Here is a 14,638-nt window from a genome sequence, read left to right as displayed (position 1 = left end):
CTAATAGTAACTCATTCTGCAACAGTTCTTTTTCTTTTAAGAAGATTCTACCACACGCAGTTCATAATGCTATCACAGAATTAAAAGTGGATGGCAGTGCAGGACTCGATGGTATAGAAAACAGGTTCATAAAATTGGCGTCCCATATTCTCATGTACCCACTTGCTGATTTGTTCAACCTGTCTTTGTCCACCTGTGAGTTGCCGACTATTTGGAAATGTGCACACATCATTCCACTGCATAAAGGTGGTGATTTACTTGATACAAATAATTATAGACCAATCTCTATAATCTGCTCTATTTCCAAAGTTTTGGAGAAAATAATTTATAATCAACTGTCACATTATCTCAATACTTATAATATGTTATCTCCGGTTCAATCTGGTTTCAGGCCTAATCACTCCACAACAACTGCCCTACTTAAATGTACGAATGACTTGTACTCTGCTGCAGATGATGGTGAACTCACAGGTGCCTTTTTTATTGACTTGACAAAAGCCTTTGATTTCGTTGATCGATATCTGCTCTTGGATAAACTTCACGGCATTGGCCTTTCTAATAATACAGTGTTATGGTTTAACTCGTACCTTCACAGTAGAAAGCAATGTGTGGTTGTTAATGGAAAACAGTCTGACCTGTTGATCCAACAAAAGGGTGTACCCCAAGGATCAACTCTGGGCCCACTTCTGTTCTCTATTTACATAAATGATTTATCTTCTTGTCTCATTAATTGTTCTACTCACCTTTATGCTGATGACACTGTCATATATACATCCAAATCAGATTTTTTACAAATTCAGATCTCTCTTCAATCGGATTTTAATATCTTACAGGACTGGCTATCACACAATAAACTACTGCTTAACAAAACAAAATCTTATACCATGGTCTTTGGTACCAGGCAGAAGCTCAAATCCAAACCTAATGTAGTAATAACATGTAAGGATGGCACTTCTCTGCATAAAGTTTATAGCTTTAAATATCTTGATGTATGGCTAGACTCTGAACTTTCATTTAAACTACATATAAAGCATGTAATACAAAAAGTCAATTACGGAATCAGTGTTTTACACCGCTCTCACAATTGTTTTATGCTCAGTGTCCGAAAGAGAATTGCTTCTCAACTTATTCTTCCGATTATGGACTATTGTGATGTTGTCTACCAAAATGCACATAAATCAGATCTTGCTCCACTCAACATAGCCTACAATAGACTATGCAGATTTGTTCTTGGTTTGCCTTTTCGTACACATCACTGCACAATGTATAACCAACTTAAATGGCCTTCTTTAAATGTAAGAAGACACATGCATTGGCTAAAGCTGATATTTAAATGCATTTATCTTAACTATCACCCTTATTTAAAGCAGTATTTTGTACCCTACTCACCACTTCATCAAGTTAGACATTCTTTTCAGATTTATTTCTCTGTCCCCTCTGCAAAAACATTAATTGGCAGAAGAGCGTTCATGTTCAAAGCCCCAACTGACTGGAATACTTTACCTGCTGCCTATAGATCTCTTGAATCATTGGGTATATATTTAAACATGCATTGTTATCTCACTTTCAACTGGTCTGTACTTGTTATTAACTGATATTGATGAAACTGATTTGCTTGACTGTCTCAAATTGTAATGATTGTGTGCATTGCTTGAATTTCACTTAACAGACTGTATGTGGTTTTTCTTGTGTGTCATGTTTTGGTTTTGTCTTTTTGTTTATGTATATCTGTAAGTTGTTGCTATTGTCGGGACCCCCTTAAAAACGAGATGGTGCATCTCAAGGGGTTTATCCCAATGAGTAAAGATTTCTATAGTCTTTTGTAGAGATTTTTCATTTATCCTTTACATATAAAATCTCGCCTAGGGCAGTAAATTGGCTAGAGCCGGCCCTGGTACTAGGCCTCAAGAGCCTTTCTTGTGCTGGCAGACACATAGAAACAAATTGGCGGGGCGCACTTCGCACGTGCACACACTATGCTGGGCCCACGTGCCTTAGCACCGCTGCTATGACTTCATCCTAGGGCTAACACTGAAAAATGCCAAAATAAACTATGGCTTTAAGCTGTATGAGCATGCAAAAAAATAAAAGAAGTTACATAACAACAGATATATGGCATTTAGGTGTTTTTTGAAGCTTTCAATTCTGTTGAGTCGGCTTAGTGCTAAGGTATGATGCTGAGTGAATCCTTTCCATAGTTATTTTAAGAATGAATTTCAGAACAGTGCGTGTGTGTTTCTGTGTGTTTCTGTGTGTGTCTGGTGTCCTTACTGTCTCACGGTCCAGTGGCTTGTTGACCTTGATGACCCCACGGAGCGGGTCCATAAAGAACTGGTGGTCTCGGTCTCCACTGATGATGGAGTAAAGGATGGCTCCATTCAGCTGACTGTCAACGTCCTCTGCCACCAGCTGAAAACACACACACACACACACACACACACACACACACACACACACACACACACAAACATTTGTACATGATCATATAAAGGTGTAATCAAATGTTAGCCTCCTCTGTTCTGAAGGATTTTTCCATGATTGAACTGTTAAAAAAGACTATATATGTTTACTCATAGAATGCAATACATTACATATTATACATCAGACTAGCCAGATAACAGCTGCACGTGCAGCATTCAGAGAGTTTAAAGAGAGTTTACCAGCTGCTTTGCTTTGGAAGATTGGTTTATTAATATAGCCTTCACAAATAAGCAGTGCCTTTTGATGATTCCTATTACAATTCATGATTAGATACATTTCACACATATTAAAGTGTATTTCAGTGCCGATTGAAGCTGCCGTGTTACATTAATTATGGATGATTTAACCCATTTTCTGAAAATACTGTGTTCTTTCACTCAAAGTTGGCCATTTTCCAAAACCTTCGGCACTGTTGACTTGTGAAAGTGTTTTATTATCATCCAGGCAACCATCAGATGCGATTAATGTGTGAACATTATGATAACCAGATAACAGGAAGAGGAAACATGTTGAAGTGTCTGATGCATTTAGTCACCTTTATTCTTTTGCCAATGCTACATTATTGGTAATCACAATCAAAAAAATTGATTGGCGTGACACAAACAGAAGTACATATGTCTGTTGGCTGCGAGGAATGCTGGGAAAATACTTATAAAATAAAAGAAACTGAGCTAGTCTCTGGGAAATGGTCAGCAGTGATGTTCAGGTCTCATACATTTGGCTTTTAAAAAACTGAAGTAGTCCTTTTTTTATTTTACAGCTACAACTTGAAGAGTTGCTATATATTTCAAATAACTGATAAAAAAAGAAGTATTTCTATAATCTGAATTAAATTAATTAATTTACAATATTAATCTGCTGGCACCAAAGTGAGTTTCGATACATTTCAAGGTATCAGTTACAGAAAATATGTTTAACTAAACCTCAGATGTGATATTTTTTAGAAGCAAAAACAACACATTTTAAGAAATTAGTTATATCGTTATAATATATATAAATGTTTAACTGGTCAGTTCACCTGCCTAATATTACACGGCTTAATTGAATACTTAATTCTAATTGGTTAATTTTGGACCTTTCAGAGGTTGTTAATACTTGCTAACACACCGCTGCTGTACAGTCATATCAATCCGCAGAAAGAAGTCCAGTCAGAGAGCATGAGGACATCGGCAGAAGAAACCAACAGGAAGTAATCACTAAAGGGACACAATATGGGCTCTGGCAGTGATCAAACACTGGTTAATGGAAAAGTAAATGTAAACAGACTCGGAAAGTTACAGAAAAAATGTGATCAGTGCTGCCATCATTTTATTGCTATCGCAGTTCCAGCGGTTGCTATGTAATATAACCGATTATTTTTTCTGAATGGAAGCAAAGCTTTCATTTTTAAATCAATGAAATCATGTTAAAATCAATGTTATTATTATAACCAATTATTGATTTATTCAGTGAGTTGCCATGTAATGAGCGATCGATCAAGCTGTTGGAAGATTTGTTGCTTTCATGACCGACTCACTGGACATTCTTCCTTACATAATCAGTCGATAAACTCATCGCTTTCCAAATAAAACCTATTTAAAAATAATGAATGGTATTAACAACTGCATTGTCTATGGTGAACGCTCATTTACAAATATTCTGGACCTGTGACAAGCACCAACCTTTCTCTATTGGATAGATGTTTCTATTTTTTTGCACTTGTATAGGAACAAAGCAAATATGCAAAGCCGCAATTTCTGTAAAAAGTACGAGTCTATTTAACAGGTGAAAATTGTCTCAGGGCTGCATGCTCGCCACCTGTTCTCTCCGTGAAGCTCACCAAATAAAAGCTTGAACCACTAAATCCTATCAATCCCTCGGAGGCCAGTTAACGTCAGTAACTCAATAATTGCCAACATCTAGGTGGTGGAGCTGATGAAAGCCCCCCACACAGCCATTATTTCACTCTCAGAGGGAGCAATCTTGAAGGCCTTGACATCCACCCTGATGCACTGTATACCACCATCTACTGAAAAAGCATGAAAATATAGAGGCGCGCTCACACACAAACACATTCCCTTTCAAGTGTTGCCACATATTTCAAGGCTAGTACTGTACAAGCCTTTTTTTTTTGTTAATTTTATTGTCATTACATAGTACAGGTACTAGTAACAAAACGGTTTCTCTGCATTTGACCCATCCTAGTGTTAGGAGCAGTGGGCTGCCATTATTATGAACGGCACCCGGGGAGCAGTGTAGGGAACGGTGCCTTGCTCTGGGACACCTCGGTAGCACTTGGTCTTGCTGGGACTTGAACTGGTGACCTTCCAGTTGCCAAGCCAAGTCCCTATGGACTTCGCCACCGCTCGTCTCACCACATCTCTTCTCAGAGAAAATCACAAAGTGCATATAAAAAGAGGATATTCTAGCTAACAAAACATACATCTCTTGAAGTGGAACAAACAACATAACCAAGGTTTTCTAGAGCCTTTTTCAGGGTACGTTGTGTCTTAATTTGCATACGGTGCAGGAGAAAAGCTCATGGAGAGGTGTATATGGAAATGTCCATCCTCCAAAATGTAAAGTGACCCAAACAGTGAAAATGAATAACAGTAATATGTTATAGTATGAGTTTGAAACCAGTCGCCAGTTGTAATAACATTTTAAATACTTGAGAGGAAATTGAAAGATGGATTTCCAGAATGTGTGATTGTAAAATAGATTTTTCAGCACCTACCTCAGAAATGGAAAACGTTGATGAAACGTTGTTTTGCAAGAGTGTGATGCAATATTATATGTGGTGCCAAAAGCCTTTTAGCTGTTTTATATTCCTTTTGCAAAAAGAGAACTATTTATTGGTGCTAAAGAAAAGGTCATAAGGTCCTTTTAAACGTTACAATGTATCCTCCTGAATGTTCGATCATATTCCAGGACATATCGCCAATACATGCTAAAAATAACCTGAAAAGGGAAACATGCAGGACTGGAACCCACCTGGACCACAGACTCTCCGGTGGTAGCGTCCTCAGACACCACTGCAGTGTACAGCTCACGGCTGAACATCGGTGCGTTGTCGTTGACATCTGTCAAGTTTATGTTCACTGTTGTGATGGCGCTAAGCGGTGGTGTGCCGCCATCAAGAGCCTCCACGGTCAGGAAGTAGTCCCTGCAGGTCTCATAGTCCAGAGGCTGGGCCACTAAAATGGCACCTGAGCAAGGTGAGGAGAGAGAAGACACAGAAAGATGCTTTATGAAAACCCATTAGTTGTTTTATGTTTAATTGAAGGACTCATGTCTCTAACAGCTGTAACTACAAAATCTGATGCACCTTATTTATCACAAGCAACTTCATCCAAATACTGAAGGTCCTGGTTCAAACAGTTAAGCAATTTTAAAACTAATTATATTTCTATACATGTATTACAATAAAAGAATGTCCTATTCATCTTAGCAATCATTTAAGTAGGCCTTAGGTTACACCAGGCAGATAAGAACAGCTGTGACATCCATGGAAGAGCCATATTAATGAAGGGTCATGTTTAGGTTCAATCTGTCACTAGTGTCTGTCATTTACTGTGTGTGCCATAGGGGTCTATGTCCTAAGGCACAGGTATTTAGTAGTGTCCTATCAGATTATTTGTTGTGTCTGACCCCAGTATGGCATATGGCTTTTAACCCCTTATTTTCGCATTTCAGGCTGGGTGGCAGTGTTTGGGAGAGACACTCCCTCTGGAAGGAACTTTGGGATTTTAGCCTTTGCAGACCATTTACATGCACACAAACCCATACAGTATAACACTATAGGAAAGGGAAGACACCAAAAAGCTTAATAGAGCCCCTTTAACTGATATACACACATGATGAGAAAATAAATGGATTGTATTATGCTACAACTGCAAATGAGCCTGCCGATTCTTCATTGAAGACACACAATAAACGGTATCTTATTCTCACGGTGAGTCCCGCGAGTTAAAACACCTCGGTAGCTTAAGTATTAGGCTCAGCTCCTACATTAGTCAAAAAACTGTCAGTTAGAACATTGTTTTACTTTTGGAGCATCTAAATCTTTAAGTTGTGCCTTTGTTTTTTTGGAATCTAGCCATGTTTCATAAGAGGTAGTTAGGTTTGTGACCAGTCTAAGAATCAGTTACGCAGACGCAAGGAGATATTTGCAGATTTGATGGTGGCATACAATGTTAATGCATTCTTGTGTTAGTTTGTGTTGTTCATCTTCTGTTTTTCTTTGTCAAGCTCTCAATAAACCTTCTGTATTATACAACATCAGTCTGAACTTCCAGCAGCCTCCTTTTCCCAGTATTATTCTAAAAGAGAGGTACACGATTAACCCTGGTTTTGCACAAAGAAAATGTAGATGATTCAGCTCTCTGTACAGAAAAGCTGTATGGTGTTTTGGTGATAACTTAATAACTGTGGAAGCTAACTATGGTTAGTCATGGACAGGAGATCCTATGGTACATAAATACAAAAATACACAGTCAACTTGTTTCATTCCAATTCACACGTTCCTAGAAAAGGTTTGAAGCGTTTAAGGCTGAACTTGAATGACATTGTGGCCTTACTTAATATGACATCTTACATCTTAGTGAAGTTCTCCCTTCTGTTAAGATGCAGAAAGGTTAGAGCTGCTGAAGGCAAAATAAAAAAGATACGCTCTGCAGAGAGATGACATTAATATTAAACCTATATAGCTCCACTTTCTTTTTCGCGAAACTGACAGACCTTTATGAGTTGTGGGGCAAACTAAAGCATTGACTTTTTCACATGAAATCTCTCAAGGGAAAGCTAAAGTAAAATATAAATCCAGGATGAGAAACAAAAAAAGATCCTGTCATTGCTCTCCCAAGAAAGCCAAGTATTCTTTGACGCTCAGCACTCTAATGAGTGCAAACCCCCTCTGCGATCAACTCCACCGGATTTAAGATACTTGTCATTAACATATTTTGTCTCTTCCTTTTGGCAGATCATTCCAGTAATTAAGTCAGAAAAGTCTTCCTAACCAATACTGTCATAAACATTTAGAAAGAGAACAGAGAAAGTCAGAGCTGAAGGAACGGCGTCTTCTTAACTTCCCTGTGCAGGCAGACACAGTTGATTAAAACATGGGGATAGGTTTATCATGGTTAATTAATACTACCTTCCAACTCTACACCACGTTTAATATTGCCAAAGTTAAAGCTCCTGTGTTAGTCATTTTTTGAATTAGAGATGTCTCACTCAAGTTGTTTTGCCCTGATCCGATTAGATCGCTTAAATGTTCTGTAACTACTGATAGCAGTCTAATACTTACTTACCCAAATGTTGAATGCATATTTAGCTGGCACATCAGAAGAGCTGTAACTACCAAAGCAGACACACCTTATAGCTGAATCACAATTTAAGTTAACATTTCAGTTAACATTTTAGGTTTTTGTGCATGTAAATGGTCTGCAAAGGCTACAATCCTAAATGCCTAAATGTGATCCCAGATAAGTGGTTAGCAGTTTGCGTCATGAACAAATGGATCTCTATTTTGAAAATACTGAAAGGATAAGCTTTGGATGAAGTAAAGACAGTTCTAAAACCACCACATACTTGCACACTTGGACTTTAACCAGTTTAATTATTTCAAATATTCCCAGATGCAACAGAAGAATGAACAGAGAATAAACTGTATTTATGACTGACCATTTCACTTTCTTAAATTCTAAAATGGACAGCTTGCAGTGTTCATGACAATATGAAAAAAGGAACATGGAACATGTTAAAATGTACATTAAGAATAAACAAAAATGGGATTACTGCTGCAGAGATATGTTTACAGTAGCATACTGACCAGTGAGTGGGTGGATGTGGAACTTCCCGTGCTCGTTGCCTGATCGGATACTGTAAGTGATCTCAGCGTTGGTCCCGATGTCCTTGCTGGCAGCGTAGACCCTCAGAACCTCCGACCCCACTCCCACGTCCTCGGGCACTGTTGCCAGCTGATCGCGGCGCTCAAACACAGGCGGGTTGTCGTTGATGTCCAGCACAGTGATGGTGACGTTGACCAATGAGGAGAGGGGCAGTGGTGAACCCTGGTCAGACGCGTGGACTACTATCTGATAGGCTGGTTGAACCTCCCGGTCCAAAATGCGTTCAAGGACCACAATGCCAGAGGACTTATCGATAGAGAAGGAGCCTCCTGCAGACTCAGACAGGGAGTAAGCCACCATACGACCGGGACCTGCTGCAGAGCCAGAGGAGGAATGTCAGTACAGTAAGATTTGAAGGGGGATTATTCTGCTTTTGGGACTTTTGCTTTCCTGCAGTGTGTTGAATAGCTGTTTGTCCATGAATAAGGTCTACAAAGGCTAAACTCCCAAATGTCTCTACCGCACCCAAAGAAAATATGACAATCCCACACCACCGTAGTGATTTTAGTCTGTGTTTTGAAGTTCTGTGTTAGGCTCGCTTTTTTCATTCCTCCCACAACTATCTCTGTCAATTTTTCTGTGAACAACCAAGTGCAACCCTTTGTTGTTCCCATTTGTGAATTTAATTTAGTCAAGATTACACAGACACAGAGTTGTCATACAATATACGTTTAACTTGAACTGTATTTTAGGTATTTATTTTCACCTATTTCTCTGTTCCTTGTTAATTTGTTTGACTTGTTACTCCGAGGCTCTTTGTCTTTGTACCTGCCTCTGCTTTTGCCTCCATCATTAATAACTTTTCAATTGTATCTTCCTCCTTTGCTATCTGCTATTCTAGATTAATGCAAGGGTTTCTTTCTTTTTATTAAAAAACATAGTAGCCTTTGAAGCAGTAGTACAACAGTATCACCTTCATCAGGGTCTATGGCCTGGATGCGGGTGAGCAGGGCTTTGGGGGCGGTATCTTCGTACACGCTGGCAGTGTAGTGTGTCGACGTGAAGATGGGCGGGTTGTCATTCACATCAGTAACGTCCAGATGCACCTCAGCACGGCACCATCGCCCACCACCATCAGTTGCCTTGGCAACTAGCCGGTAGTAGGGTGTCATCTCATGGTCGAGAGTCGTAGATGACTTGACCTCACCTAGATAGGTTAGAAACAACCGGTGACACATTTAGAGCCATGACAGTGTGCAGCACAATTGCACCACATATAACATGTGTGGTTAACTCTGTAAGCAACATGATATTATTATTATTATTATTATTTAAGGTTATTACACGGCAGCTTAGTTGAAAACTTGATTCTGAACTAGTGATCTGCTCTCTTTTGATAGCAAACTGTTGCTAGGGATAGTTTAAAGGCTGGTTAAGGGAAAATACCTCGATTAGTGTTGTTAAGTTACATCACGATTGCTGCAGTTCCAGCCGTTGCTTTGTGTTATTTTGAAATCATTAAAATCTTGTTTATATCAACATTATTGCATTATTTATTAATTAGGGAAAGAAAAACCGACGTTTTGATGATTCTTGAATTACCCTGAAGTCATGCATATTATCCCTTTTAACTCAATATCGGACTGAGGCTAGTTACAACTGATGCAAGTTCAGTGTAAGAAAGACTATGTATTAAGTGTTGTTCCAAAATAAAAGTATGGGTATTCTTTCAAAGCCATCCTTAGTACCGGTGTCTGGGTCCATGATGAAGTCCTGGGATCCAGGACCATGTAAGGAGTACTGGATCCAGGAACTGATGCCTACATCTGCATCTGTAGCCCCAACCTTCAGCAGCACACTGTTGACTGGAAGGTCCTCTGGAACAGAGGCAGTGTGTACAGCCTGCAGACACACACACACACACACACACACACACACACACACACACACACACACACACACACACACACACACACACACACACACACACACACACACACACACACACACACACACACACACACACACACACACACACACACACACACACACACACACATTTACAATTAGCTAAGTAAAATAAATGTGGGACACTGGCAGAGCATCTCAAAATTCCTGCCCCATGCCACTGTCTTTAACGATCCCTGTAATTCGACTGAATGGTAATTTATTCCTCACCTGGTTACAGATGGGGCTATTGTCATTGGTGTCTATCACTGTCACCTCCACCGTTGCCTGGGAAACAAAGAGTCCATCGCTAGCAGTGACATTGATGATGTAGAGGTTGCGTTCCTCCCTGTCCAGGGGCCACTTCACATACATCTTCCATTCACCCTGAACCAAACCCAGTGCAAACACACCACGATAGTTTCCACCTGGAGATCATGCACAAGAGCACACAAACACAGGATAAGGGAAAACATTTCAGGTATGACTGTCAACATGGAGTTTATCACAAGGCTTTATAAAAATTGGTGAAGTAATGAGTCATCACTCAAGTCCAAGTCATGTGGTTTCAGGCCACACCTCTGTTTTATAGAGTGGTGAATTCCCTCCCCTTCCGGTGGACCTCCATGGGACCTTATTTTGGAAAAATCATGTATTGAAGTCAATGGAGGGATAAAGATTATCTTTCGATCCAGTTTGAATTGTGCCACGAATTACACATATGATGTTGATATCAATTCATATTGTTGATATCATGATGTCAATTTAAAAGATAATTTGAGCTGTACATACACACAAGGGGAGTTAGTCGGTTCCGTAAGAGCCAGCCGTTTTACGAAAAACTGTGACTTTTTTGACATGGAAATGATTTTTTAAGATTGACAAACATCATATGTGTAATTCATGGCATAATTCAAACGGGATTGAAAGATACGTTTTCTTTCTCTATTGACTTCAATACATAATTTTTCAGGAATAAGGCCCCATCGGGCGGAAGTAGATGGGCGTGACTTCGCCACTCTATTGTAGGCCGATGGTGTTTCTCTTATTCTAAACACACCTGGTAAACTAGGCAAATGGCCTCACATAAAGCCAATATTAAAGTGCAAAGATTAACTGTAGAGACAATGTTTTAACCCACTGCACTCTTGAAGTAAAAAAAACATATTTTATGCAATTAATAATAGTGGCTGCTTTATGTGAACAGTACAGGGAAATTAATGTTGCAGTAGTGGATAAAGGTTAGACAATAAAACTGAGGATTTATAGGAGCACTGGGGGCTGCCGACCCATTTAACTGGACTGTCAAGCCGAAGAAGCACAATCCTCCACACATCAATCTCTAGGCAGCTCTGTCCTCTCTCACAGACCAATGGGTTAAGAAAGAAGAGTGTGAACAGTGAAAAAAAAAAGTGTTGTATATCTATTACAGTGGCAATTATTAAAGATGATCAACTGACAGTCACATTTGTTTGACAGACTACAAAGGATTTTAAAGGCTTAATGAAAATATTAAAGCTTGTTCTTTCCCATTGGTTTGTTTGCAAGGCCAGAGCAAAAAGGAAACCATGTTTCTTTTTCTTCTTTAAGCCTGACAAACACAGGTGTGAAAGAGAACCCGAATACACAGCTGCGTGCTGTTAGTATCTAACCCTCTCTGTGGCCAACCCAGTCACACGGCATTTTGTGTTACAGTCACAAAATTAATCTATTGATTCGTATTCACCGACACGATTTCGCCATTTTTTTTCGATTTTAAAAGCAATGTAAATAATAACAAATTAGAAGGAAAAACCGATTTAAAAAAAATACAGATTTCAGTATTCTGAAACAGAACGATTTGAGAAGCAATGTATTTCTATTGCTAGTATGTTTCGTGCCTGCACCAAATAATAACAAATTAGAATGAAAAAAAGATGACAAAAAATACAGATTTCAGTATTCTGAGGATCTTTGCCCCCTTTATTTTCCCCCCGGATGGCAAAAAAACTTAGACATTATACAATTTTAAATAAAAGGGATAGGGTTAGGCTTAGGGTAAGATATTGAGCAAGAAAATGTTTTTATGGACCACACAGCTTCTGGTATTCCAAGACCCGACCGGACTAAAAGACGTGCTGCAGGCACGAAACATATTACCAATAGAAATATATTGCTTTTAAAATCGTTCTGTATGACACGAAAAAAAATTGAAAATCGTGTTGGTGAACACGAATCAATAGATTAAATTAATTTCGTGACTATAACACGAAATGTTGTGAGACTGGGTTGCTGTGGCATATGTGATATCATCACATTACGCTGGGGCAGCTGTGGCTGTGAGGGTGAATGTGGTCGTCTACCAGTCGTGATGGTGTTGTGATTCCCAGCCTGACCTGCAGTAAACGTGTCAATGTGTCCCTAGGCATGATACTTAACCCAAATTGCTCCAAATGGCATGACCAACGGTGTGTGAATGTCTCTGCCTCTGTATGAATGTGTGTGGATGGTTAAATGCTGAATTGTGTATGTACAAACAACTAAGATTGATTTACATAATGCAAAACCAAAAACCACAAGTGAAGTTACACAGGGAAACTTTTACCTGCAAAGTGCTAGCATAATATGCTAATGTTAGCACAGCAGGCTAATTGACATTTGAATGAGTGACACTATGGCGAGGGCAAAAGGAACTAAGCTTGAAAAACTGTAGGCAGGTTCCTGGTCAGCTACAACAGAAATATAAATGGTTGTGTATGAGACTAAAAGGGTGTGTTTGCATTGTTCCAATGTTGTATGGTGAATGGAAACAGATCTGCTGCTGCAATTTGATAAATAAAAAGAGTAATACAAAAATATTAATGTTGTCCTAAAGTGCAACCTCCGTACCAAGCAATGGGATTTTGTCTGTCTTTCACACTTTCTTGATTTCCATGAAGGTGTGAAATCACCAAGGGAACTGCTGAGCCCATAATAAATCTAGCGTAATGTATAATACTGTGAAAAGAGAGCAGGTGATTGCAAAATTCAAATCAAATATATTCCCATCTGTCAGTATCATTATCGCTATAAATGAAACTGAATGAGGCATTTGTTTCTTAGCAAATATGAGTGTGTCTCTACATTCTGTCGTGATTTGCTTTGGCCCTCTAATATTGAAGAACATGAATTGGTGCTCTCTTTAAAGTAAAAAAGGTCACGTTCGTCAGTATTTTTGAAGGCTTATTCGCTTAGTTTTACTGGCATATCTGTTATCTATATATATATATACAACATTTCTTTCTCTCCCTGCACTTCAGAGTAGCTCATTCCTCCTTGCCTGCCTCCTCTTTAGCTATCATCTATAAGGTCACATCACTCACATGTCTATTATTCACTAGAGCTGTCTGTCTGATACTTATTACAATGCCATTAGGGGAAGGATTCCTTCCTATTAAAAGTCATTCATTAGCTCTCTATCTCCTGTTGGCAAGGTAGTCCTCTGCCTTAGTGTCCTGGGAAGGCCTCACTCCATTAAAGCTGTCTGGCGTGTCAATGAGCAGCCAACAAATTAACTAAGTCAGTCCTTTGATCACTTTCCAGATTATTACTGCATTTTCACAATTTACCTTGCCTTCCCTTTTTCTTGTTGCTATTTTATTACTTATGTGCGTCTTTATGGAAAACAACTGATCTCCATATCTATTCAAAATGCAAAAGATACAATTCAACATGGTTAAAGCAGCTTTCATTACATGTGCTGCAGTTTTTAAATCTACTCTATTTATTACTTCATTGACATCTAGAGAACTGTAACTGGGTAAATGTCACAGGCTGTTTAATGCTAATACGCCATGAAAATATCATCACATATTTCCTGTTTCTCACTCAACAAGTCTGATACTGTAGCTTGGGTAAACCAAGACAGCAAGAAAACACAATTCAGTCATTTTAGATTGCAGACAGATGAGCCACGATACACAGCCCAGTATCCCAACAAATTCAGTCCATGTTGGATGCTTTTGCACCCGCCTGTCATGTGCCTAAATCTTAAATGAAGGTTGTGGCGTTCTGGGGGAAGGAGGCATATTTACAGGGTCAGATTTTCCTAAAATAAATCAGGTTTTTATTGCTTCAATTAACTGCAATTAGCATTTAACCTTTCTAACCTTAGCTACGATGGTCCCTTAACCAACCACACTTTAACAAAGGTTTACTTGACATAAAAACAAACTGTTCCTAATGTTAACTACACAAAGGGATCATGCAAAGATAATGGGGAAAGTAAGAAGTAACAAACCAAAACAATGGCCTTAGATGGGATACAAATAAAAACAAAAACCGAATGAGATATGATCCTGGGATATGTAGAATCATTACATATCAACATCTTTGTCTGCTCATATGGTTTCAATGCAATG

The 14,638-nt window shown here is 39.0% G+C and overlaps 1 protein-coding gene across 14 annotated transcripts in view; it reads right to left on the bottom strand.

The window, feature by feature from the left end:
- The window catches only part of LOC307036608 (protocadherin Fat 3-like), a 144,551-nt gene that overhangs the window by 38,385 nt on the left and 91,528 nt on the right, over window positions 1-14,638 (bottom strand). For 9 of the 14 annotated variants that reach the window (XR_013807405.1, XR_013807406.1, XM_079677064.1 and 6 more), the window contains 6 exons: window positions 10,491-10,687; window positions 10,061-10,214; window positions 9,286-9,519; window positions 8,294-8,686; window positions 5,455-5,669; window positions 2,272-2,409 (listed from right to left, as the gene is read on the bottom strand). Coding sequence is in view for 12 of the 14 variants with exons in the window: in XM_079677064.1 (XP_079533190.1) it covers window positions 2,272-2,409; window positions 5,455-5,669; window positions 8,294-8,686; window positions 9,286-9,519; window positions 10,061-10,214; window positions 10,491-10,687 (1,331 nt within the window). In the remaining 2 variants the exon portion in view is untranslated. The remainder of the gene's footprint in view (window positions 1-2,271; window positions 2,410-5,454; window positions 5,670-8,293; window positions 8,687-9,285; window positions 9,520-10,060; window positions 10,215-10,490; window positions 10,688-14,638) is intronic. The other 5 variants (XM_079677070.1, XM_079677071.1, XM_079677067.1 and 2 more) reach the window with 1 other exon arrangement.

Source organism: Notothenia rossii, assembly GCF_949606895.1.
Source record: "Notothenia rossii genome assembly, chromosome: 4".
Classification (NCBI taxonomy): Eukaryota; Metazoa; Chordata; class Actinopteri; order Perciformes; family Nototheniidae; genus Notothenia; species Notothenia rossii.
This window is presented reverse-complemented; position numbering and strand designations above follow the sequence as displayed.